Genomic DNA, 27,189 nt, shown 5'->3' on the forward strand with positions numbered 1-27,189 from the left:
TGTCAACATCTGCTACCTCACAGGGACCTAAGCGGAGTGACTAGTTCTCTCTGACTGCGAGCGCCATTTAAGTAATGGTTTAGGCATAGTGGTGTTGTGATGTTAATAATCAAAACACTTGTGAAGTAAATATCCATTTGTTATACAGAGCGTATAGTGGTAGCACTTTAAGAGCAAATCGTTTTAACAAATAATTAACAGAGTCCCAGTAAAATGGAGCATATGCTCAGAAACCAAACAGTATAGTTAAATTGACGACAGTTAGAGGTTAAGAGCTGCTAATCTAAGAAGGCTGCATCTTCACAGGCGAGGTGCACTGTGTGTGCTAATACAGGCGAACATCTGGAAAGTTCACCTTAAATATACCCCAAATAGAGATTAGTAAAAGGCCAGACTGAGTGTTAATGTGGGGCAAAGAAAGGGCTTCTTGGAGAACTGGCCAGAGTTGAGCAGGGAGTGTGATGGGTCAGATGTTGTCCCCCCCTCGGCTTGGAGTGGATAGATTAATGAGGCCTGGGTGTTTCCTCACATCAGGAAAATGTTGATGTTTTTAGCTTTTAAGCTGTAACCCCTCCCTGTGTCTCTGAGTCTGTCATTTGGATTTTATTTGCGCCTCTTCCCAGTGCATTTAATATGCAGCAGCTGCACCTTGGAATCATGTCGACCTTAACGGACCACTGAGCCCTGGCTTTAGCCCCCAGGCAGACCGCATTGAAGGCTTTATTCCGATGGATGCATAGTGCGTGCAAAGTACCGGAGTACAGGCAGAAAGGCCTGTTAAAAGCAACTAAGGTTATGAGGAGCCAACATGGCAAAGCTGTTAATAGAGACACTGAGCAGGATAGTAGCCAGAGAACAACATGAGGACGTTTATATATTTATTTATTTATTGACATTTGTAGAGCGCGGCGAATACCCGTGGGCGTCTCGGCGCTAGTTAAGGGATGGATCAGCAACTGGGGTAAAGAAGATATACAAGGCTATTGGTCAAATAACCACGTCTTTAGCTGTTTGCAGAATGTGAACAGGGAGGGACTTGCTCGGATATGTGCAGGAAGGGTGTTCCAGAGTCTAGGGGCGGCAACCAGGAAACGCCTGTCGCCCCAGGTGACTGTTCTAGTGCAATATTTACAAAAAGGGGTGGTGAGGGACAGAGTCTCTGAATTAAACAGAAAGCTCTCACCCAGTCAAAAGATCAGGGCTAGATCCAACACCGTTTTTTAGCTCACTGCACCATCCCAGTTTCAGAACCTGACTGTATGCAAATTAGTCTGTTCCTGTCCCAGTGCATGATGGGAACAGGACAAACCAAACTACAGAAGCCAATTCTTACACTGGGAAGGAAACAAGCTCCCGGGGACCGGTTTCTGGCATTACAGCCGTCTTCGGCCCGGTTTGCTTGAATCCTGATGGTGCAATGAGCAAGGGTCTCACATCTGAGAATACCCTTCCACGCTTAGGGTGGACAAAAATATTTACAAAAAGGGGTGGTGAGGGACAGAGTCTCTGAATTAAACAGAAAGCTCTCACCCAGTCAAAAGATCAGGGCTAGATCCAACACCGTTTTTTAGCTCACTGCACCATCCCAGTTTCAGAACCGGACTGTATGCAAATTAGTCTGTTCCTGTCCCAGTGCATGATGGGAACAGGACAAACCAAACTACAGAAGCCAATTCTTACACTGGGAAGGAAACAAGCTGGTCTGTTTAACTCAGACACTCTGTTCATCACCACCCCCTTTTCTAAATTGTTCTAGTGCAAGGCACAGCCAAGAAGTTCTGAATAGAGGAACGAAGAGATCGGGTTGGGACATGATGGAGAAGATTCTGTTTGAGAAAGTGGGGACCTTGATTATTGAGTGACTTGTAAACAATACACAGCGATTTGAATTTGATACGGCTGCGTATCGGGAGCCAATGGAGATCCCTAATGATGTTTGTAACTGGTGCGAACTTGGGGATCCCAGCCAGCATTCGTGCGGCTGCATTTTGGATTGACTGCATCTTATTTGTCACTTGGACTTGGGCATTTAAGAATAGAGCGTTACAATAGTCCAAGGAGGACAGGACTAGTGAGCTGACCAGTGTTTTCCCGGCCGTGTTCTGTAGGAAAGGTAGTATTTTCCTAATCATTCTCAATTTCATATGAGCTGAAGCCGCAGTTTTATTCGCATGTGCCATAAAATTGAGGCCAGCATCGAAGATGACGCCTAGATTTCTCACTTTGCTAGCTGGACTCGACGGGGGACCGAAAGATGGTGGCCACCAGACAGGTGACCAGCCCGGGGAGAGGTGACCGAAGATGACCACTTCAGTTTTTTCTGAATTGAGTTTCAGACAATTCGTGGCCATCCAGTCACCTATTGCCATCATTCCTCTCGTGAATCGATTGGCCACTTCCTCCCCGTCCCCTTTGATAGCCAGTACCAATTGGGTGTCATCGGCGTAGGAGGTCAGGCTCATCCCAAATGCTTTGATGACATTTGCAAGGTCCGACACGTAGATATTAAATAGTGTCGGACTCAGGGATGAGCCTTGAGGGACCCCACATGGCAGAGACACCTTCGATGATTGGTAGGGTCCTAGAGATACTGCTTGTGATCTATTGGCCAGAAACGATACAAGCAGGTCCAGAGCAGTTTTCTGGACCCCCAGTCGTTCGACACGGTCGACTAAGATCTTGTGGTCGACCGTGTGATATAGATTCCTTTACTGTACCCACCAGTCCTGGGTTTTAAAACCGCAAAGGCACCAAAACTAGCCCCTGCCTGCTTCACATACTCATCACCTCAAACTGTATCGAACACCCCTTTCTTGCTCCATAGTTAACCCCTGAAACATATCTAGCTAAGTCTGACCCTGTCCTTTCTCCTTCAATCAGTTGAACTCTCACCTCTGTTATTTGTGTTCCTTATCTAACTTCTCTCCCTTCTCTAAGCTCTCAATCACCTCTTTCTTAAATGACCTCCTGCCTAACATTAGCTCCGTGTGTAACCTTCAAGCGGTCACTGACTTCCAGTTTAACTTCTAATGAATCCATGGTCCATTATTGACTCCCTTTGTAAATCCGGGGCTACTACAGAATCCCTGTGTAACACTTCCAAGATATCCCTGGCTCATTGTATACCTGTGTAATGACTACCTCCCTGTACAAATTATCTGCAATACATTTCAGAGCTGGAGTACCCCATGTTAATGTCCGGACTTGGTGGGTTCATGTGAAGTACTGGGAGAAACAGACACTTCATTTATACTCTTTGTTGTTAGTTCACCAGATCATCTCTCGTCTCTGTGGCTTTGTACTTGTTAGGTCTTGCCTAGGCAGCGCTTGCGCTGTCTCTTCGAGACATGATGTATTCGAGTATGGTGAAGCTCCACCCATTTTCTACCAATCTTTTTAATTGGCGCCTGTGACTGTCCTTTCTAAATGGTTGCTTTTGAGTTGTGAATAGGCTTAGTAGTCCCTCCTTAGTACTGCCTTTTCTCTATTTGTAATCTCGTATGAGGACTTGCTCTCTTACGTGTGTTGTTACTCGGTATGTTTTATTTACAGTCTGTGAGTACTATTTTCTTACATGACGTTATCCTGCAGGACACACTCTCCCGCAATCCCTCGCAGCTTGTTTTTTTTTGTTTGCCTCAGCTTGTTTTTAATGGTTTCCTGCTCATGTCTTGCTTCGGCTAATTTCCACTTAATCTCCCCATACGGTGCCCTCCCCACACTACCACCTCCCACCAGTTGTTGCTTGCCACGATAACCCCATCCCCCTTCGCCCTTCCCCCACCTCCTGCTTTAAGCATTTTGTCAGTAAGCTCTAGTTTTTTCAAAACCGTGGCTATTTCCGGACGTCCAGGCTTCTCATATGCATTTTGCATTCTGCGTTTGCTGTTCATTTCTTTACTTAATCAGAAAATTAGGGTAGTTGTGTCTTGTGTGTGTTCTTGGGCTACCTGCAGTTTAAACCTGTGGAGGGCTTTAAAGCGGACTGTTTAATGCAGCATGCACGTATACATAAAAGCGCTATATAGCCAACTCCTTAATATGAACAGTGGAGAATTTCAAATAATTTATTTTCCGAGTGCCGAGAATTCAACTGAGATGGCCACAAACTTTTGTCATCACGCTGCTGGTGTCAAATAGGTGAATGTGAAACTTCTACTGTCACAGCTCGCATACAGCTGCATGGCCAGGCCAAGGGGGATTTGTGCGTGCATCTAAACTGGCAATGAAACTAGTTCTGTCAGTGCCGGCCAAAATATATTGGTAAATAATCAGTGAATTGCTGCATAATCTTATTTAGTTAGCTTGGCCAGTGTTCATTTTCTCTAAGATTTATGTCTGTCTACGAAGTGGCGGTGCGTCCATTGGGGCGTTGGCCCACTAATGCCACATGGCCACATTCTTCCTTGTTAACTTCACCGTCCTGACTCGAAATCGGGCCGGCCGGAGTCAGTCAGTCAGGACGCGTCGCTGAAGGGAGTGGGGCAGCACTGCATGGTTGGGTTTGTTACTTTGTTCCTTGTTTGACTGACAGCAGCTGAGCAGCGACAGCAGCTGAGCAGCAGGGCAGGCCTAGTGTGCATGCGCAGGTTTGGGCTGGTCATTTTTCTGACCAGCCCGAACAAGCGCACTACTAAAAGCATGCAGTGCCCCCTGCATTAGGAGAGCGAGCGATGGCGAGGGTTTCTACTGGCCAGTGGCCGCATCCCCTGGTCTCCTATGGGTGGGGACAGTCCCTGCTCAAGCCAATCCAACGCGGACCCCGGCCCGGGCCAGGAGCACACAGCAGAGGCAGCACGGAGCGTCACGTCAAGTAAGTTTTCAATGTTTTTTAAAAATGATTTTTTTGCGCGCGTGATTCCCTTGCGATTAGCATGCCTGCTTCAGTCTGAGCCCCCCTGCTTAGCTCGGAGCCCGCCTGGGCTTTGATGGGCAGGTGCAAGGTCTTTCACTGCTTTGTTTGTACTCTACAAGCCATTTCGTACTCTGCTGTCTGCTTACCTTGTAATCGGACTGGAGAAGCAGCAGCTCAAAATGGATGTTGTGTTCTAGTTTTTAAACAAAGAAACGAGAATGTCGCATAGTTATGCATCGTTTGCTGTCTAACATTTTGACTGGAAGGCTTTGCTGGATGGCAGCCGCACTACTGGTGATGTAGCTATAGAACGCACATTCACAATGGATTTCTTGGCGCTATTGACAATTAATCTGGTTATTGTTATCCTTCGCTATGATACTCATTTTATCAATCTGAATACTGAATGGCCCTACCTTCATTGGGCACTATGAGCTCAGAGTCAGTGATCCTTATGGTGGACGCTTGTAGTCTGCTGAACCACCAAAATAAGGCGATCTGGAAAGGCAGCAATTACATAGGGGGATGCAAAACATAGTGAAGATCTCAAGGGGTGGGGGTGCAGTGGTTAAAAGAATGCTGCTCTGACTACATTGTAATGTTCACCTGAGTGATAAAACAGCTTGTCGTAGAAACTGACCCCCGAACTCTAAATCAGTTGCCACGTTATAGAAAATGTGCGCTGGTGCTCAAAAGCAGTGTAAATTCATCATACTCACCATTTGCTGCTTCAGCAATAGTGAACAGTGAAAATAGATGTCGATCTAGTCCATATATCGTTTTTAGGTCTCGCCTAGCTATCGCGTAAGCGATGCTATGCGCAAGATATTTAGTAAGGGGCTTTTGAAAGTGCTCCCACAGTCTGCAGGCGGATCGGCTACTGTGCATGTGCGCCGGGCACGCGCACCATTTGTCAACCTGCGGGATCACTTTTGCGGCCGCTTTGATGTTCTCAGTGAGCCGCACGGCCACTGAGAACATCAAAGCGGCTGCGAAAGTGATCACCATTTGCCATTCGAAGGATTCTGTAAGTCGCAGAACCACTCACCTTAATTATCATTACATTCTGCTCCTTCGAGGTGTGTTGCTCTTTCTCTGCACACGTTTCTCCCGGCACCGTAATGTGCTCGCCCTTGTGTGCTTTTTGCCTACTTTGTTTTCTTGCCTGTATGCTTCTCCAAGCTCTACATTGCGCTCTCTCCTACATTTGCTGCCCTGTTCATAATACCTTCAGCCAATTGCTTCCCCCCACGCTACTGTTTTTTTCTGCCTCACCCATATTGCAACCTCCCTGCCCTTTGTGAGTATAACTACGTGTTGCTTCCAACAATGTCTTGCACTACTTTTTTTGGTTTGTTTACGATCCACATTTTTTTAATTCCCTATTTTAGCCCTGTTACACAGCATACTGAACAATATGGCTAAAACCATTTGAAAAGCCAATAGGTCCCAAAGCCCTGACCTATTGGCTTTGCCAATGCTTGTTGCACCCTAATGCATCCTCCATACAAGATGATGTTCATTGGCAGACCCTGTAACACTCGCAGAAGAAGCTCGTCATTGCTTTGAAGCTTGGCCAGCATTATATAAGTAACACTCCTATAATCAGTGAGCCGCGCGGCCACTGAGAACATCAAAGCGGCCGCGAAAGTGATCACAAACAAAAAAAAATCCAAGTTGCTCTCTTTACTTTTTCTGGTTAAGAGTGGCGATGTAGGGCATAACAAATTTGGAGCATTGTGACATAAAAATCACGTCACAGAGAGAGTGCATTACTTATGTTTTTTTTTTTTACAAATTGCTGTTTTTGACTTTCTAATTGCACATCTTTATTTCGGTCTTTGCTTTTCACGGTTACAAACATCCTTTCTTGCTTTTAAAACTTCACCCATATGTGCCGATGCATTGGCGCCACATTTGCCTCTCCTAACGCTGATAATGATCTTTACGAGGAGGAAACCATTGTTTTTATTCAGCTACGGCAGTCTTCCATTTAACCACAGGTAGTAACTGTTCGGACGTTTCACACCAGTGCAGACTGCATGGAGGCTACACTTGGGAGTCTTTTTGAAACAAGGTGTCAATGCATGCCAAAGTATTCCACTTTACAGTTTAACCCGTTGCGTGCTGCCATCGGCAGTCGCGAGCACTACCTTCGTAGTGCTGCGCACGTCCAACGGCCGACGCGGCCCCACCCACGCACGGAAACGCCCGCCCCGCGGCGGAATTAACGCTGCGGTTAACGAGTTAAAAAAATGCGACATTCTCGTTAGTTTCTCTACTTGCTATTTGAAAAATATTTTTTACATTAACTTTTAGTTCTGCTTCAAATATACTGTAGGGTTAAAGGAAAGCTAGACTGTTTATCAGGTGCATCGCAAGTTAGTTGAGACTGCAAATACAGTTTAGAGTGCGAAGTATTATTTGTCCCTCCGGCAGAACATAGTGCTGTAATGCACCTCTAAATTCTCACTCACCGCATTTATGCCGACGTTACAGATACCTTTCATACTGAACATTACATCACTCCGTAAAAATGCATATAGCTCTTCCAATGCACTTCACACATTTTAGTCATAGTGCACACACCTTTAACAACACTGCGCATACATTGCACAATAAATCTTCAGTGGGTATGCACTGTACACACCTCTTACACTGCACCTCATATTAATCAGAAAAATTGATACACCACACCCTCCCAAAAAAAAAAACAATAAGAAAAATGATTTTGAAATAACTTTATTAACCTTGCATTGATTAACACACTACTCGCAATACATCGAAGACATATATAGGCACTCCAAACACCGATCATACTACATCTGACCTGTGTCTACAGTACACAAACCTCTTCCACTCACTCTCAATGACACACTCACTAATTCACTCTCACTGACAGACTCTCACTAACAGACTCTTTCACTCTATCACTGACTCTCCCAACCTCTTTCCCCCTAACTGATTGACTCACTCTCACTGACTAATTCACTCTCTCTCAATAACTAACTCTCTCTCACTGACTGACTCTCTCACTAACTCTCTCACTGACTCTCATTCACTAACTGACTCTCTCTTACTAACTGAATGACTTCTTAAAACACTGACTAACGCTCGCAAAAACACTGACTCACTCTCACTAACTTACTATCCCACTAACTCACTCTCTTTCACTCAGGAAATAACGAACAAACTCTCTCACTCTCATTCACTCTCACTGACTAACTCTCATTCACTCTCACTGACTAACTCTCACCCTCACTGACTAACTCTCTCACTCTCTTTAACTGACTGACTCTCACTGACTGACTGACTCTCTCACTCACTAACTGACTCTCTCACTCTCTTACTGACTCTCACTCTCTCAATAACTCTCTCACTCACTAACTGACTCTCTCACTCTAATTGACTAACTCTCTCACTAACTGACTCTCTCAGGATCTCTCAAAAATCACTCTCACTGTTGTAAAAAATGCCTTCACAAAGAATCAACTCAATTACTGTTAAGCCCACACACACACAACCACACATACACACAACGACAACCACACACACAACCACACACAACCACGAACTGCGGGTCAGGTGTAAACATGCTGTAAGATGGCAAGTATACTCATGATTATATAGGCCGGATCAGTATGACCTAAAATGTAGTTACTTGCACTTTAACTGAATGTATCATCTGTCCACGTAAGGCTTTAGTAGTTAAAAAATATTTTTACAATTAAACTTTCACTTTTTGCAACTATGTTCATGGTTTGTTTTAGTACGTTAAGTACAGTGAAACATTAGGGGAACAGGTAGTACAATAGTAAACACTGGTTTCTAAATAAGTGCCAAGCATTTTTTCATATTTCCAGAACACAGGTTTAGAGAGAGTGAGTACAGTGTGCCCCCGAGCTTTGTGGATTTTGGTTTTTTCTCTGCAACCTTGACAACAGAAATTCCTTGTGAGTACACTACCCCTCTACTCTTCTACCACTCTTCTACAGCCCAACTCTTCTACCACCTTTCCACACCTCTACATTTAATTTAATTTAATTGCGGGTTTATATAGCGCTAGGAATCGACTCCCGGAGGAGTATCTCCACGCTTCGACCGCTGGGGAACCCGTCCTGGCTCACCCTGAGAGATGGTCCCTAATGGGTATCTCTAAGGTGCGACCAAGCATCCCCGGCGGTCTGGGGGGGCCGTTGTGAAGATGAGGCAAGCTAATGCCCAGAGTTGCCGAGTGTGGTCCCTGACTGGAGTAGGCACCGAGGCGAGAATTATCGAACACGCTGACCCTGGTCCACGACCCTGCCGCGTCGGGAATCGAACCCTGGTCCGTCCTCTGCTTACGGGTCTGCCGCCTCTAACCAGTGAGCCACACCACTCCACACATTCCCCTCTAACACTCTATTACACGTCTACTACCCCTCTAGAGGATATTACAAAAGGAGGAGGGAACACACTGTTTGGCCTACCAGCACACAATTAACCCAGATGTGGTTAATCCAGTGCATGACAACACTCACTTCAGTTGAAAGTCTTTAGTATTCACGCATTTCTGGTGCAGCCAGTGGTTGTATGTCTATCCAAATTTCAGGATTGCTGTCCTTCTTCAGGAGAGAATAGCAAGTTACATTTGAGGGTGCTGGCAATGCTGAAAGGCACAGTTACCATTCACTGCATTTACCACAATGCATCTGGGCTAATTGTGTGCTGGTGTGCCAGGCAGTGTGCTCCCTCTCCCTTTTGGAGGTTAGTGCATGTTTTCACAGCTCCATATAGAACAAATTCACAGTCCCCTGTGCACGGTTAGGCTCTCCTTTGCCTGCCCTTCATCCGAGCCCTCAGTATCCCCCAGCATCCTCCAGATCACTCTCTGCTGTCCAGCTGAGGAATGCTTTCGCTCAGAGCATCTTGCTCTTGATTTTTTCATCAGGCTGTTGGTGCTCTGTTTGCTAGAAGATTTCCACTGCCAGACAGTTTATTCATGGTTCTTCCTGGGTTCCTGCCGCAAGCGCAGCATACCTGATTCAAGGAAGGTAAGTCCTGGGGGTCCCTTTTTAGGAAGCTGACCCTTACTGATAAGGACTATGTTTGGGCCAGACCACATTGCAGATATATTCTATGTATGAATGCTTTAATTGCTTTAGAAGTTGATTAGACTTGATTAGAGTTGATATGATGGACTAATATAACTTTGACTTCTATCGGACATGGGGGTTTTGGGTCTTTCTCACACGGAAGTAAAAGGTAAACAATCAGTACATTCTGGCTCTTGTAAATAGTGACCTGCATTTTGTTGGGCACACTGTGCTCACTGAAGAATGACTGTTGTTATAATTGCTGTCCACACCTGCAAGCAGCCTCCCAGAATCAACATTAAGGTGTCCATGCAGAATATCTTTGCAGTTCTCCCGCCTGTGGAATTTGCTGTAGAAGTCTAATTCTCCCACTGTAGTAGCTATTCTCGGAGAATCTTCACAGCTCGATCCACAAACGTCTTGAAAATTCTGAAATGTCTCCCAAGCCGTTGTCCATACTGATAAAGCAGGAGTCATACAACAGTGCATCATAAGCATACCAACTCTAGTTCACAGTGGAAGGTCTTTAAAGTTTGTACCACGGCACAAGCCTGCCACAATGCACCAGGTTCATAAGAGGGCATTGACTTTTTATGCACGATAATAGCTTCTCACAAGATTGAAGCCTTTTCAGCTGTGCCCACTGGTACACACTGTGCTCTTGTGCTGTGTTTTCCTCGCGGAGAAATGCAAAAAGAACAATTGATGGACAGAATGCAGAACAATGTCATACATTCACCCCAGTACATAGATCTGGGCCTAAATCCATCGTTTTTTTGCTCACCATGCCTTTCCAGTTTGGACCCAGCCATATGCAAATCAGTCTTGACCCTGCACCCAATGGAAACAGTCCAGCCCGAACTGCCAGGCCAGGTCCTCCTTGGACTGGAAACAAGCATCCTAGGACCAGTTTCGGGCTTTCAGCCCTCATCAGCCAGGATAGCTTGAGTCCAGTGGCATGGAGAGCACAAGAAATACAGTTGCCTCTAGAATCTACTCAAGCCTTCCCAGGTTCGGTCAGCAGTCTCCTGTGAGGAGGTCTAATAATCTTTTTGTGCATCTGTTACACAGATTGGGTCTTGGGCCGGTTGAAGATCCTATGGACTCATCGCCAAGGACACTATCACGGGGAAATCTCTTTCAAAATGCTTCAGATTCCTCCCTTGAAAGTCTAGGGGGAGGATTCTCCGGCACTGCAAGGATTTATGCTTTGTAATTTCTCAACATGCTCTGAATGGCTGTAAGCTTCTCTCAATTACTGCATTTTATGCTTTGGGACTACTGTTAAGACTTCAATTAGTTGAGCCCACGGGCCTCTTTTGAAGTAGTGCGTATTGGGACTGGTTTGCCGGTGCACGACCAGCAATTTCTTAATAGTATTTGTGTGATTGTGGGAAAGTACACAATAAGACACAGACATGAAAAAGTTCTGAAATTCTTTTGCAGAACTCTTTGAAATTGTAGTTTGTAGTAATAATCGGAGTGCAGCATCGGTCAACCAGTTTCAGGGTCTTCATATTACCATTGTGTGCTCTGATGTTACAGTCACCCAAATGAGAACATTGCACACGTTGTGAGATGATGCTTTCACATAAATTGGATTGAAATCTGCAGAGCTGTCTCCTAACAAGAAATAGTCCTTGGCTTTGTCTTTCCCTGAAGAATTAGAAAACTCATTATTCACTCTGCCAAAGAATACACAGCTCTGCTTGAGACATATTCAAGGGCACCATTTATGTCCCTCTGACTTATAGCTAGATCACAGATGTTTTGTATATTGCAGCTTGGGTCTAGAATGTTTGTCAATGCATTTTATGTTCTTTGCCAGAACCATATGCAAAAATGTATATTATGTAAACATGTAATACTCATTTGTCTGTGCCTTTCTCGATATGTATATTTAAAATTTGGAACGTTTTTCCTTGTGAAAGCTTCACTGTATAAAGTCATAAGTTCCATAGACTGCTTTACATGTAAGAAGTACATTCCTTGGAGTCCCATTTAATTGTTTAAGGCAGTAAAGATGGTAACTAGGTTTCTGTGCAGTGAATATAGATTTCTGTAGTGTTTTGTCCCTCCAACAAATACATTTTTAAAAATAATTCCACATTACTGAGATGCACCAGTACTCAATTCAACTCCACTCACAAGCCTCTTTCTCTCTGTTCCTCTGTGTCCGCAACAGTATTTTCAGAGGATGGTGACTCTTTTTGCTTCAGGCTCTGATGCTCTGCAGAACCTTGAACATGTTCCTCATTACGAGGATGACCAAAAAGAGGCAGCTCTCGTGCTCCCTCCGAAATGACAACTCTTGTATACGTTCTACTAGCCTTGCACTCAGAGACCTCCATAATATCCTTGGACCTGCAGAACCTGTACTGTCAATTCTGATGCTGCATTGACACAGGAAGTATCACCAATTTGTAGTCAGCTCAAACCACTTCCAATTCACTGCCTTGCATCAGCCCTGCAGGATTACAAAGGTCATGTCTGTGATCGCAGCCTATCTTTCCATTTCAAAGATATATGTTTTTCTGTACTTCAACATTTTTCCATTGAAAGTGAATTCAAAATAGCTATGTCAGCTCACATGCAAAAGATGATAGTGTAGTCAGCCCTGGATTTTTCCATCAACAAATTCAACCCCATCTTTTTCTGTAGCACAGGTTGATCTTTTTTGGAGCAATTTTCCATATGATCATTCAGGAAAAAATGTTGCACCCTTTCTATTTATTTATTTTCCCCTCAAACTGGTGTTTTGGACTCACGCATCCTTTCTTCCACAAGTGGTGTTACCATTTCACATAGGGTACGTCATCATACTCCTTGTGTTCTTCTCTCTGCTGCACCTTACTAAGCAGGAGGAGCAGCTGCTACACCAGTTAGATCCATGTCTTGGCTTCTACATTTATCGTTTTTTAAGAGTTCCCAGTAGATAATGAAATGACCTAGTCATGACGAATTGTCCCTTGTATCACACTCTGTTATGCTTTGGCAAAGAGGATGCAGGCAGACAGTGTCACCTGTTGGTATGCAGGAGCTATTATAGGAGTTTCTAGTTGCAGTGTGACACTAGGGGAGATTTACAAAATGGAGACTCATCATTTACATAGAATATCAAGCAGAAAGACCATTACTGATGGTAAGTAATATATTCTTCAGGTTGAATGGTGGTGACACCAAGGGTTAGTTTCCAGGCTGCTCCTTCTGTTTAGCCATGATAGAGAAATGAAAGAGCCAACACACAGAATAGGTTTGCTGGCATTTCTTTAAATGTTTTAACCATTTGATTTAAGCTTCATTTCTCTATTTCCCTTTCCTAGCATTTCCCCTTTTGATCTACTTTGTCTTGTCTTTGCATGACAGTAACTATATAAATACATTTGAAGATGCTGCATTAATTCCTTCTGCCTTCATCTCCTCACTTGCATTTAATGTACATTGTATAAAAAAAGGGAAATATATATATATATATATAGCTGTTATTTTTGATAATCAGAACCTGCTTCATCGTGTGTGTGTATGTGTTCAAGTGAGTTCTTATTATCAAAAAAAGAAGAGTAATATATATATTTAATTGTATGATTACAAACCAAAACATGTGCATGAAACCTAGCTGCCAGGTTTCATATGAGGCGCGCGAGTCCCTGTGTGCCACCCATTCTTCTCCATTGCGTGACTCCGAGTGTGCTTCCTGGAGAAAACAATCTAATTTGGTTCTCAGAGAGTTGGTAACTTGAGATGTGTGCAGTACAGTGAATCAAAGGTGTAATTCGATTGCTAGAACGTGAGGCCTGCTGCAAATGAGGAAGGAGCGCGGAGTAATTACTTCGCTAATATTATCATAAACTACGTTATGCTGCCGTTTTTTTAAAGATTCTATCCAGTGTGATTCGTTGGCCTGCGCTGCCCCTCTCCTGACCCCTTGCGCACAGCAAAGAACAGACAGCAATGTGGAAACCAGCTGCAGGAATTACCTACCACCCACCTGAAAGAGTTCTGAAAACTTTGCTTTTCTCCTTTACAACTAAGTCTGCTAATGTTTTCGTAAAGCATTATAACGCAATGTTAATGCACATTTTCATTTTAGCTTGTGTTATCTGTATCTAACCGTGCGGTAATAATTGCTGGATTGTTTTGCCAGAGCTCCTGTTATGTTATCAACGTTTCTCACAATGTACATACCATTGAACAGCTTCTGTGAGCTCTTATTTTAAAGTTGTTACTTGTGTATGACTAAACTCGTGTTTCTTCCACAGACGGCCACGTTGAAACGACAGGGTCGCTATATATGCCCCACGGTCCCCGACAATGCCGAGAAAGAAGCGGAGAGCCTGTTTGTTAAGGAGGTGAGCTGCGCGAAGTCTTTGCAAGATACAGTTTTAACGGTTAAGGTAGAGTTTGTAAACCATCTGTAGAATTTTTTTAAATGCATCCTGCTCAGGTTACTACTGCTCTGCACCTCTGGAAAATTACTGAACCAAAAATTCACGCAAGTGAAATCAGGTTACCCGTAGTTAAGGAATCCATTTAAGAGCCGCTTACAGACTAGTGTACACATGGTGCTATAGGAACTAAATATTATAGAACACTTCCATCTCGTGTTATGGCACATTGGTCAAATGGGTTATTCCTTTCTATTTTTGCTTCTGAAATGTGGGTATTATATATATATATATATATCCGTTCCAAATCCTACTTCTCGGCAAAGGTACCGAGTCCTCGATGTAGGTACAGACCACAAACACTGCGATTAATTTCAATTCAAGGGTGGTTTATTGTTCTTCTGTCCCCAGCATGACGCGTTTCGGCTGCAGCAAGGCAGCCTTGATCACCTTGATCATATATATATATATATATATATATATATACACACACATATATATACACATACGGATGACTCATATATATGTCAAGCATAGACATGAATAACAGAGTATATATATGCAGATAAGCAACTAACTCCACTTGGAGAGGATGTAATGTCTAGCAAACATTTTAATTTTAATTTAAATTAATGTACTTAACAGTTGCAACATAGGAGCCAACATGAACCGCAATATATTATGCAATGCACAATGATGTTTAATTGTATAGCATTAGCTCGCAGTCCTGGCAACTATGGCAGAAACGTAGAACAAAGGACTAATATATTTCATTTGTCTTGATGCTTTAAAATTCATTACAGCATCGAGATGGCAATGTTTCTGTATTTACTATGTGGCATTAGCTGCTTGTGTTATGGGTTGAATCACGGGCACTTGTCTTAACAAGCATTTACAATGCAATGGTTTTGCCTTTGTTAAAGTTAGAGCTATTGGCATTGCTTTTGACACTCTGCACTCTGAAGCTCCACTCTGAAGCTCCACTCTGAAGCTCCACTCTGAAGCTCCACTCTGAAGCTCCACTCTGCATCTGCACTCTGCATCTGCACTCTGCATCTGCACTCTGCATCCGCACTCTGCATCCGCACTCTGCATCTGCACTCTGCATCCGCACTCTGCATCCGCACTCTGCATCCGCACTCTGCATCCGCACTCTGCATCCGCACTCTGCATCCGCACTCTGCATCCGCACTCTGCATCCGCACTCTGCATCCGCACTCTGCATCTGCACTCTGTATCCCCACTTATTTTTTTAGGATTTGTTCCCTGACTATAACCCACCACCAAGCAATGCACATACCAGTCTGCTCCCAGCCTGCCCGCCTCTCATGAGGGACACATTTCTACACACAACCGCATTCACGCCAGTGAATGGGCGAGCCGGACAGGGCACGCGGATCCTGAAAGGTTGGGATTGTGCGATTCAAGTGCATTTAACGTAACATCATATTCGCATGCAGGGCGATGGAACAGAAATGTAACCTTCAAAGCACCCCCCAGACACCCCATCAGAGCCCTGCGACCACCCAGAGCATACCCCAACAACCCATCAGAGCCCCGCCACCCCCCCCCCCCCCCACACCCCATCAGAGCCCTGCGACCCCCCAGACACCCCATCAGAGACCTGTGACCCCCTCATCATACCCCAACACCCCATCATAGCCCTGCCACCCCATCAGAGCCCTGTGACCCCCACGTGTTTTTTTGTAGTTTTTAAGTCGTGATCAAGGAGATGGAGGGGCTGAGAGGCAGAAAAGGGGATTAAGGAAAGGAGATGGGCCAGCTGGAGAGTAAACCAGGCAGGAGCAAGTATGTCAGAGACTAAAATATACCAGTGGAGGGACGAGAAAGGATCAGAAAAGGGGCAGATAAAGGAAGTATTCGGGAGTCAGAGGGCAGCAGGACAGGGGCGTATATACCTCAGATTGATGGTGCGTGTAAGGGCAGATGGAGAGGCAAGAGAAGGGCAGTTGGAGGAACAGATATGGGGCAGGAGGGACAGAGAATGTAAAGAAATGACGCTTCATGGAGTGGATGAGGGTTGGCCTCGGCAAGGTCAATGGAGGGCTGGGGCAGGTACAGATGCAAGAGAAGGCGCAGCTAGAGGAACAAATGGGACAGAGAGTGGAGAGACCGAGGTTGGGGTTGATGAGGGCAGGCACTGGAGGGGTCAAGGCCAGAGCGGGGGCTGGGGCAGGTACGGATGCAAGAGAAGGCGCAGTTAGAGGGAACTTTGGGTAGCAGATGGAAGAGACTGGAGGGAGCCGATACTGGGGTAGATGCGGGCAGACACTGGCGGGATCCAGGGGGGGGGGGTGTTGGGGACACGGAGGGGCAGTTAAAGGGACGCTGGAGTGCAGGGGCGGGCCCAGGGATGCGCTGGCCTCCTCCCCCCTCCCTGCTCACCTCGGGGGGGGCCGGAGGCTGGGGCGCCCCCAGGGGGATGGCAGGACCGCCTCAGCCCCGCCGGGGGGCGTCTAGAGGGGGCTCCGGGCCTCGGCCATGGCGTGGATCCTGCAGCACAGGCTCTTCCATAGGGCTCCACGGGGGGAGGGGAGCGGGGGAGGGAGGGAGCCTGGCCTTGTACGGTGGCCCCGCTGGCCCAAGCCGAGGCAGCATGGCCGCCGGAGAGGGAGGGAAGGGTGGGGGCCCGGGGAGCAGCGCCTGCCATGCAGCAGAGCACAGGGCGCGACAGGGGCCGAGCCGAGGCGCCGCAGGGACGATGAGAGGGAGCCCGGACCCGAGAACAAAGGAACAGACAGAGCGATGGAACAGAAATGTAACCTTCAAAGCACCCCCCAGACACCCCATCAGAGCCCTGCCACCCCCACAGCACACCCCATCAGAGCCCTGCGACCCCCCCCGCAGCACACCCCATCAGAGCCCCGCGACCCCCCCCCGCAGCACACCCCATCAGAGCCCCGCGACCCCCCCCCCCGCAGCACACCCCATCAGAGCCCTGCGACTCCCTGCAGCACACCCCACACACCATTCTCAGGAATATGAGGCCAGGTACATTCCTGCGAAGACGCGCAGAGATTTAATTAGACGGAAATGCGCGTTGCAGGTCTCTGCCATGGTAAAACGAAAACAGCCATTTTGTAGATGTGTCCTTGTTCTGGGATTAACCAAAAATAGCTGAGGGCCTCAAACACCCTCCCTGCCCCCACACTTGTAATCCGGGGACAGTGCAGGCTGCCCCTCCCGCCAGCTGCCTCCGTCTCCCTGCCTCCCGGGGGCTCACCTTGGGCTCGGGGATGATGAGCACCTCGCTGTTCTCCTCCTTTGGCGGGTCTTTCTGGCCGAGAGCCGAGTTGAAGGACACTTTCACCATGTCTGCAGCTGAGGACGGAGCGCTGTCAGGTCCGCGGGGGCTCGGGGTTGTGTTGTTTCTGTAGCTGGCCTCGGCTGAGCAACAGAGCAAGAGCTGGAAATGCCAGTTCTGCGAAAAGTGGGCGGGCCCCGGGAGGAGGCGCTGGAGCAGCTGAAACAGCGTCCGCAGCAGCAGTCGCCTATGGCTGCTTGTGTAATGTTTACCAGAACGCTGATTTTTTTTGTACTTATATTTTTATGTTGCATTTTCGGTAGTTTTACATTTCCATTTAAGAGGTGAAGAATTTACACATTACAGACCGGAACGGCGTTATAAATTGTGGTGCAGGTGAAGTGGCACCAGGAAGTCTGTGTGATCATGTCCAACGACGATCATAGCCGACCGGTTCTTGTTCGGATGGCGACCTGGGCGGGAACGGGGACGGGAGACGCTGCGAGCAGGAGAGGGGGTGGGAACAACGGAGACCAGGGGGAGGGGAGTCTGCGGGGAGCGGGCCTGGCTGAGACAACAGGAAAGCACGGTCACCAGCGGGAGGGGGGCGGGAACGGGGACGGGAGACGCTGCGAGCAGGAGAGGGGGTGGGAACAGCGGGAAATTAAAGCAAGCACTCACCTGGACTTCTTCCGGGTGCCTTCAATGCCGGACCAGATTCGGGGGCGTTCCCGGCTTTCGGCTGACGTCGCGTGACGTCGGCAAAAGCCAAAGAATGTCGGGAACGCCCCCGTGTCTGGTCCGGCATTGACGGACAGGCCCCTCGTCCAATGGCAAGGCTCCATTTACGGAGCCAGCCAATGAATGACGAGGGCCGACCCAAAGCACACTACAATTCTCATCAGGTTTTCGCCTGCGCGAAAAAGCTGCGCAGAAAGCGCAGCTTTCGCCAGGCAAAACCTAAAAACTACAGAATCTTCTGTGTCTATTTCTAAGTGTGTCTAACCATGACTCATTGGTAACTATGACTACGAACAGCCTATCACGATGTAAGGTCTGTTCTTGATGTGTCAGCATGTTGATGGTTATATAAACGTTTGTCATTCAAAGCAGAGTAAGTGAGCAAGGCGGAGGCTTCCGCCGAAACGCGTCTGTCAGCATGTCGGATTAAAACTTTTCTTGAGTCAAAGTCACGGAGTCAGTGCCTTCCTTTGATCAGAAGGAAATGGATTGGTAAACAATATATATATATATATATATATATATATATATATATATATATATATATATATATATAAACCAATGCCCACTCAATTACGAATGAGCCCGACATATGCTGACTTGCCAACAGGATTTATTTAAGCAAAATTAGAAGAGTTCAGGAAACGCCAGGCAGGCGCGTTTCAAGTGGAGATGTGCGCTTTCATCAGTGCCGGTTCCCGTTTCCTTCTTTTCAGAGCCTCGCACCTGGGGGTAATTAAAGTGTCCTGAGCAGTCTCTGGCCACTCCTTTGTTGGTTCCTCCCCGCCTCTGTTTGATGTTGTGCTGCCTCCCGTGCACGTGATGTACCCAGAGGAATGCTGGTGCTGCGAGTCCAATGTGCCAGCCCATCCAGTGAGTGGCTGACAAATGCACAGTGGCTTGACTCGCTGCGTTGCACTCCTCCGTTTCCTGCACACAAGGAGAGTAGTTTGCAATACCTGATGGGGCCTCTGCAGACACGCTGCAGCCTCCTTCCCCGAAATGAAAGTCCCAGTGCAGTACCATGAGACCTCTCGGGGGGGTGAGCGCGCTGTATGTTCGTACCAAATCCAATATATATATATATCACCACAGTCCTTAAGCCGTGCAGATCACGAATAAATCCGGTACGGACCACACGATGAATGAAGTGCAATATTGTGCTTTATTCCTCAGAAAACAGCAGCATGACGCGTTTCGACCGGGTAAACCCGGTCTTGATCACATGACCTGGCCAAAAACCCACAAGTTTAAATACTGTTGTGTTCTCATTTAGTGCTCCACCTACTATACCAAAGATATAGAAGACATACTGCAGGTAGGATCGGCATAAATGCGAAAGAATAACATTTAGTTGAAAATGCAGGTGAGAAAATCTAAAACCACCAATAAAATTATTATCACATTGTAAATCTACAAAGCAGTAAATCATTATTATTACCTATTATGTGAATAGCTATAATGAATAGATAGCTTCATTATATAGAATGGTGGTAATAGACTAATAATGGGCAAGTGCCCATACAGTATCAAATGCATAACCGAAATGTAACTATACTGTCAAGTAAATCTCTACAAATGCTGGTGGTTAAGAGCAATGGAAACACAAAAAACAGTATTGATCTGTGCAAAAGTGCAAACTACAATCCATATTAATTTAATAATAGATTGGTTAAACACATTAATACATATGGAACACATATGTAGGGAGCAGCAGACGCAAAATTAAACTAAAGTGCGAAGTGCTAAAAGTGCATTAGGTGAAAACCGGAATAATTATCAGTTAGCAGCTAGGGAAAAGGTACATAAAGTGCCAAGTTCATTTTATATGTGCAAACCATTGCAAATCACATATGAACGATTTATCCGATAGAATAAACATTATAACGGGATCAAAAATGAATGAAGAACCTGTTAAATCCAGCAGGCTCTCAACAATTGACAACAGAATATTAAGCCAGCCCCTATGCCCAATCATTAACCACCCGATTCCCATACCTCATCTCCATCGAATTAAAACCAGAAAAAACAGCAAAAAATCCGATCAAAAGACAAGGCATAAAGGGTACAGCTAAAATTCATTCAGATAAAGAAGGCTTAAAATTCATATAATATGTAAATAGCAGCAAAAGAGAAACAGATCAAAAAGCGCAAGGCTCAGATATCACACAGTACAATATAAGAGTAAAGGGACAAGCCTGTCACATTCACAGATTTACAATAACTGGCATAACCCTATAAATAAATGTAAACAGGTATAAAAAGTTATGAAAAACTTCCCCAGTGTTAAGACCATTTGGAATCTTTATATCCAGAAGTAAAATATAGTGGCTCTCCAATTGTCTTAGTTTCCTCTCTCTGTCCCCAACCCTTTTGGAGAAAGGTACTGCGTCGACAACAAAATAACTCAAATCCTTGTGATTATTTTGATGAACCAGTTTAAAATGACGCTCCACAGGATAGTTGGAGTCAGAATTAACAATTGCCCGCAGATGCTGCAGAATAGGATTGAACATCTGGAGCTTGGTGCTCCCAATGTGTTGCAAGTGCAGTTCAATACATAGACAGCATAATCTGTTTTACAGGTGAACAAACTCCTAATCTTGCATGTATCTTTGGCGAAGGCCTCATGATATTCTGAACTATTGACCCAGAACTTGCAGGCTCTGCATGAACTTCATTTTAAAAAGCCTGATCGATTGGAGAGCCAATTCGAGGGTTTAATAACTTCTGGACTGGTCTTTACAAGAGCGTCCCTCATAGAGGGCACCCTTCTAAAAGTAATAGCGGGAATTTCACTGAGTAATGGAGCTAATATAATATCAGTTTTCAAAATGGGCCAGTTAGACTTCAAGATGTTCCTGACTTTTTTCTCATGACAACTATAAGTCGTGATAAGTAACTACAGTGTCTTCTCTCTTAGAAGATCTGTCTCCATTAGATGTAGCATTCTCAGTGTTGGCAACCTGGGGAGTGGTTTCAAAATGTAAAAACATTTTATTCATAGCATTTTGTAAATCACTCTTTTTGTAGCCACAAGCCAAAAATCTTTGAGTCGATTCATTAAGGCAAATGTTAAGATCAATTTAATGGCTGCAAATTCTATAAATTCTTAAAAACTCCCCACAGGGGATGCTTTTTATTAGGTGCCGAGGATGAGCACTGTAGGCATGAAGAGTTGAGTTACCAGCCGTCGTTTTCCTGTGCAATCTGGTTTGGATTTCATTCTCAACAATATAAATCTCAACATGAAGAAACTCAACTTTCACATTACTGATTGTGGCTGTAAATTCCAAATTGAGCGTATTAATATTAATGTCCGCAACACATTTTTCGGCAGTAGCTCTAGATCCATGTCGTATTGCAAACACGATTCAGAAAAGGGGGTGGTGATGAACAGAGTGTCTGAATTAAGCAGACCATTCTTACCCAGTCCAAAGATCAGGGCTTGATCCATCACCGTTATTTATCTCACTGCACCATCCCAGCTCAGAACCTGGCTATATGCAAATCAGTCTGTCCCTGGCCCAGTGCATCATGGGAACAGGGCAGACTAAACTACCAAGCCAATTCTTCACCAGAAAGGAGACAAGCTACCGGGGACCGGTTTCTGGCATTTCAGCCGTCTTTGGCCCGGCTTGCTTGAATCCTGATGGTGCAGTGAGAAAGGGACTCATGTCTGAGTATACCCTGCCACACCTATAGTGGCCAAAAACGATTCAGAAAAGGGGGTGGTGATGAACAGAGTGTCCGAATTAAGCAGACCACTCTTAACCAGTCCAAAGATCAGGTCTTGATCCATCACCGTTATTTATCTCACTGCACCATCCCAGCTCAGAACCTGGCTATATGCAAATCAGTCTGTCCCTGGCCCAGCAGTGCATCATGGGAACAGGGCAGACTAAACTACCAAGCCAATTCTTCACCAGAAAGGAGACAAGCTACCGGGGACCGGTTTCTGGCATTTCAGCCGTCTTCGGCCCGGCTTGCTTCATCAGGATTCAAGCAAGCCGGGCCGAAGACGGCTGTAATGCCAGAAACCGGTCCCCGGAAGCTTGTTTCCTTTCCAGTAAAAGAATTGGCTTGGTAGTTTGGTCTGCCCTGTTTCCATGATGCACTGGCCCAGGGACAGACTAATTTGCATGTAGCCAGGTTCTGAGCTGGGATGGTGCAGTGAGCTAAAAAACTGTGATGGATCAAGCCCTGATCTGTTGACTGGGTAGGAGTGTTCTGCTTAATTCAGATACTCTGTCCATCACCACCCCCTTTTCTGAATCGTTTTGACCACCATAAGCGTGGAAGGGTATGCTCAGATGTGAGTCCCTTGCTCACTGCACCATCAGGATTCAAGCAAGCCGGGCCGAAGACGGCTGTAATGCCAGAAACCGGTCCCCGGAAGCTAGTTTCCTTTCCAGTAAAAGAATTGGCTTGGTAGTTTGGTCTGCCCTGTTCCCATGATGCACTGGGCCAGGGACAGACTAATTTGCATGTAGCCAGGTTCTGAGCTGGGATGGTGCAGTGAGCTAAAAAACGGTGATGGATCAAGCCCTGATCTGTTGACTGGGTAGGAGTGTTCTGCTTAATTCAGATACTCTGTCCATCACCACCACCCCCTTTTCTGAATCATATTGCAAACACATCATCTATGAAACGCCACATATGAATAATGCCAATATCCTGGTTCTCAACAATTGCGCGGGCGCGACTGAGAACATGCTCCTCCCACCAGCCTACGTGTAAACACGCATAGCTGGGGGAAAAGCATGCTCCCATAGCCACGCCCCGCAGCTGCTGGAAAACTTAATTGTTAAAAAGGAAATAGTTATTACATAGTTCAATCATTTTAACTAACATTTTGCTATGCTCATTGAATCTGATATTCCTGTCCGATAAAAAAAATACTGAATAGCATTTAAACCATCAAGATGATAAATAGAAGTATAGAGAGAAAAAATTTCCATCACTATGAAATGATAATCAGGATTCCAATAGACCTCTTTTAATTTTGCTAAAAAATGGCCGGTATCTCTAATGTAAGAAGGAAGAGCCTCCATGTAGCTGTGCAGGAAAAAATCTACATATTTAGATATAGGTTCAAGTAACCCACTCTGGGCGGAGATAATGGGACGTCCAGGCATAGGAGATATTCCTTTATGCATTTTAGGGTGATCTTTTTTCAAGAAATAAAACTATTTTTTGCTAATCAAACCTTCCCTTTTCCAATGAGCCAGCAATTTGTGAACTTGATCTTTGACTTTATTCAGTTCATTAAAAGAAGCCTTCCTGTAACATTGGGGGTCATTAAATTGTCTCTCTGCTTCTTTAATGTAAACATCACGAGTCCATAAAACATCATTACCCCCTTTATCTGCTTTGTTCACAACAATATTCCCATGATTATTAATTTTCCGAATAAGATTCAAATATAGTTTTTCCGCATAACTCCTCTGCTTCTGACTTCGCGAGATGGATCGATTTAATCCCTTTAAAGCTTCAATCATGCGGTCACTAAATACATCGATGGCATCTCTAGGCATCATGGGTACAAAGGTAGAACCGGCTCATAGCTACACTACCGCTATTGATGCCCATAGCTCGTAATTCATCTTGGGTATCTTCAAAAGATTAGTGTACACATGGCGCTATAGGAACTAAATATTATAGAACACTTCCATCTCGTGTTATGGCACATTGGTCAAATGGTTTATTCCTTTATTTTTTTGCTTCTGAAATGTGGGTATTATATATTTATATATGGGTGTGTGTGTGTGTGTGATTATACGTATGTGTATAATATATGTGTGTGTGGATATATATATATATATATATATATATATATATATATATATATTTCTTCTAAAAACTGAAGTGTCTACCATATTGCTTGCAGTACATACACAGTGGTAGATCAAATATCTTCCTGGAAACCTTATGAAATATAATAATGTGTCATGAGGTGTGTGGGCTGTGATTTGATGCAATGTATCCATGTCCAAGTCAATCACAAGGCTTCACTGGATATTAGCCCACCTGCACCTGCTGAGTCTATGTAAAAAACAGCGCACCGGATTTACTAATATTTGTGCAATTTAAAGAACCTGGGCAACTTTGCCTCAGCGTGCACGTGACCTTCGCCTCAGGCTACGGCGCGCGCGCTTCCACTCACTAAGGCCCCGAGTAAGGTGATACTTCCAGAAGCTTAGTCCAAGGCATAACTAGCCACGTTGTAGCAGCTGGAGAAATGCAAGGCGGCACATTTTCCGAAACAACGTATGGCCGGGTTAAAAGTGTAACATGTGCAACAGAGTGTCACAACTTTGAGTCGTTTTAGGTTTGGACGTATGGGACGCTCCACTGCCATTGAGGTCCGCACTGCTGGTATTTTATTTTGTTTACACACACTTATGCACGCACACCCTTGCTGTTGTGATTTTAGTACTGCTAGCTGGACGTCATTCCATGCATCAACACCTTGAACTTTCGTTAAGTTATGTAAACTTTTCTGTTCAGGTTAAAGATTGTCTGCCAGGCCACTTCTCCAGGTTGCGTGACTCATGAGAAGTTAGGCGATGCTCGTCACAAGTAATGCAGATTTCTTTTGCAAACGCAGGAACCGTGCAATGTTGTAAATTCGCTGAAGGTCATGGTTTAGGCGTTCGTTTTTAGGGGGTAGTGGAAGCTAGCGCAGATAAATAAAGATGGTGCTGAAGTGGTATACTTCTTTTTTAGAAAAGATACATATTTTTTACAGTGAAAGGAAATATGATCGGTAACTTGATTAAGTCTTATGGCATAAAACACAATCTGCTAAATAATAAGCCCTGCAGTTTATTTGTAACTAAATCCGTGCCTCTTGAGATATATGCACTCAGAGATAAATACAATTGCTATAACGAGTGCGCAGCGTAAGGTGCTCGCAAGAGCAGTCACGGTCAGCTAGCTTTCAGAATCTCACTACTACAGCACAAATATATTTTGGGGGGACTTGGAAAGAGGCTTGGTTTCCCAGTGGCCTCGCTAACAAAGGTTTGCATGTGAAGATTGAAAAGCAGCAGCGCTCCACTGCCGCAAGCAAGGCATTTGAAGGACAGAGGATCCCTCGACCCATCGCAGTCCGGATTCCGTGCCAACCACAGCACCGAGACCGCCCTCATCGCCGCCACCGACGACATCCGAGCCCTGATGGACAACGGAGAAACAGCGGCCCTCATCCTCCTAGACCTCTCCGCGGCTTTCGACACGGTCTGCCACCGCACCCTAGTGCAGCGCCTCAGCAATGTCGGAATCCAGGAGAAGGCACTGGAATGGATCGTCTCCTTCCTCGACGGAAGAACACAGAGAGTCCGCCTACCACCGTACAAGTCAGAGGCCACCGAAGTCATCTGCGGCGTCCCTCAAGGATCCTCGCTGAGCCCTACTCTCTTCAACGTCTACATGAGCCCCCTCGCGGCCATCGCACGCCAACACAACCTCAACATAATCTCCAACGCCGACGACACCCAGCTGATCCTCTCCCTGACCAACGACCCCGCCGCCGCCAGAGCCAACCTGCACGAAGGGATGAAAGAGGTAGCCGAGTGGATGACGACGAGCCGCCTGAAACTGAACTCAGATAAGACGGAGGTCCTCATCCTGGGCTCCTCGCCCTCCGCCTGGGACGACTCCTGGTGGCCCCCCGCCCTGGGCACCGCACCCAAACCGACGAACCACGCACGCAACCTGGGCTTCATCCTGGACTCCTCCCTCTCCATGACCAGGCAAGTCAACGCCGTCTCCTCGTCGTGCTTCAACATCCTGCGCATGCTTCGGAAGATCTTCTGGTGGTCCCCACGGAGACCAGGAAGACCGTCACCCAGGCCCTCGTCACCAGCCGACTGGACTACGGCAACGCACTCTACGCCGGAACCACCGCCAAGATCCAGAAGAGACTCCAGCGCATCCAGAACGCCTCAGCCAGACTCATCCTCGACGTCCCACGACACAACCACATCTCCGGACACCTAAGAGACCTGCACTGGCTCCCGGTCAACAAGAGAATCACCTTCCGCCTCCTTACCCACGCTCACAAAGCTCTCCACGATCAAGACCCGAGCTACCTCAACGACCGCATCAACTTCTACGCTCCCAAACGCCACCTCCGATCTGCCAGCCACGCCCTCGCCGCCGTCCCACGCATCCGTAGAGCCACCACAGGAGGAAGGTCCTTCTCCTACCTGGCCGCCAAGACCTGGAACTCTCTCCCGGCCGACCTGCGCCTGACCCAAGACCACCTCTCCTTCAGGAAGAAGCTCAAGACCTGGCTGTTCGAGCAGTAGCGGCACCCCCCCCCCCCCCCCCCAAGCGCCTTGAGACCCTACGGGTAGGTAGTGCGCTCTACAAATGTCTTGATTGATTGATTGATTGATTGAGAGGGGCCTGGTGGAAGGCAGAAAGGCTCACAAACCCTTGTGATTGCTGATGACACGGATATTAGGCAATGGTGAATTGGAGGTTTGCAGTCGTCCCATAGGGAATTCCAGTCTGTTGCAGCGACTTTTAGGTGTAACTATATCCTTAGAAGAACGTGGGCCCCTTGCAGTGAGCTGCGGTCATTCACATTGGATCTTGGGTGCAGTGATGAGCAGGAATGCATTGTTGCTGTTGGCCACAGTGGCTCATGAGTGCCGTGAAGAGCCCAGTGGCACATGGCCTCTTATAAGTAGTTTCAGTTAGACTGGCCATCAGCGTCGGATTGGTAACGCGGGACCTCGGGCAATGCCCGAGGGGCAGGTGCCGAGTTTCAACTGTGGGTTGCTTTTTGGAGCAGTCTGGGAGCAGATTTTGGCGGTGTCGCTGTTCGGATACAGCCAGCGGCCGCCTAAGTTGCCT

At 46.2% G+C, this 27,189-nt stretch overlaps 1 protein-coding gene across 9 annotated transcripts in view; it reads left to right on the forward strand.

Annotated features, from left to right (window-relative positions):
- The window catches only part of DOCK9 (dedicator of cytokinesis 9), a 1,255,128-nt gene that overhangs the window by 456,175 nt on the left and 771,764 nt on the right, over positions 1-27,189 (forward strand). For all 9 annotated transcript variants that reach the window (XM_086947866.1, XM_086947869.1, XM_086947867.1 and 6 more), the window contains exon 3: positions 14,190-14,279. In XM_086947866.1, coding sequence (XP_086803992.1) covers positions 14,190-14,279 — 90 coding nt within the window. The remainder of the gene's footprint in view (positions 1-14,189; positions 14,280-27,189) is intronic.

This window comes from Lissotriton vulgaris (assembly GCF_964263255.1).
Source record: "Lissotriton vulgaris chromosome 8 unlocalized genomic scaffold, aLisVul1.2 SUPER_8_unloc_1, whole genome shotgun sequence".
Taxonomy (NCBI): domain Eukaryota; kingdom Metazoa; phylum Chordata; class Amphibia; order Caudata; family Salamandridae; genus Lissotriton; species Lissotriton vulgaris.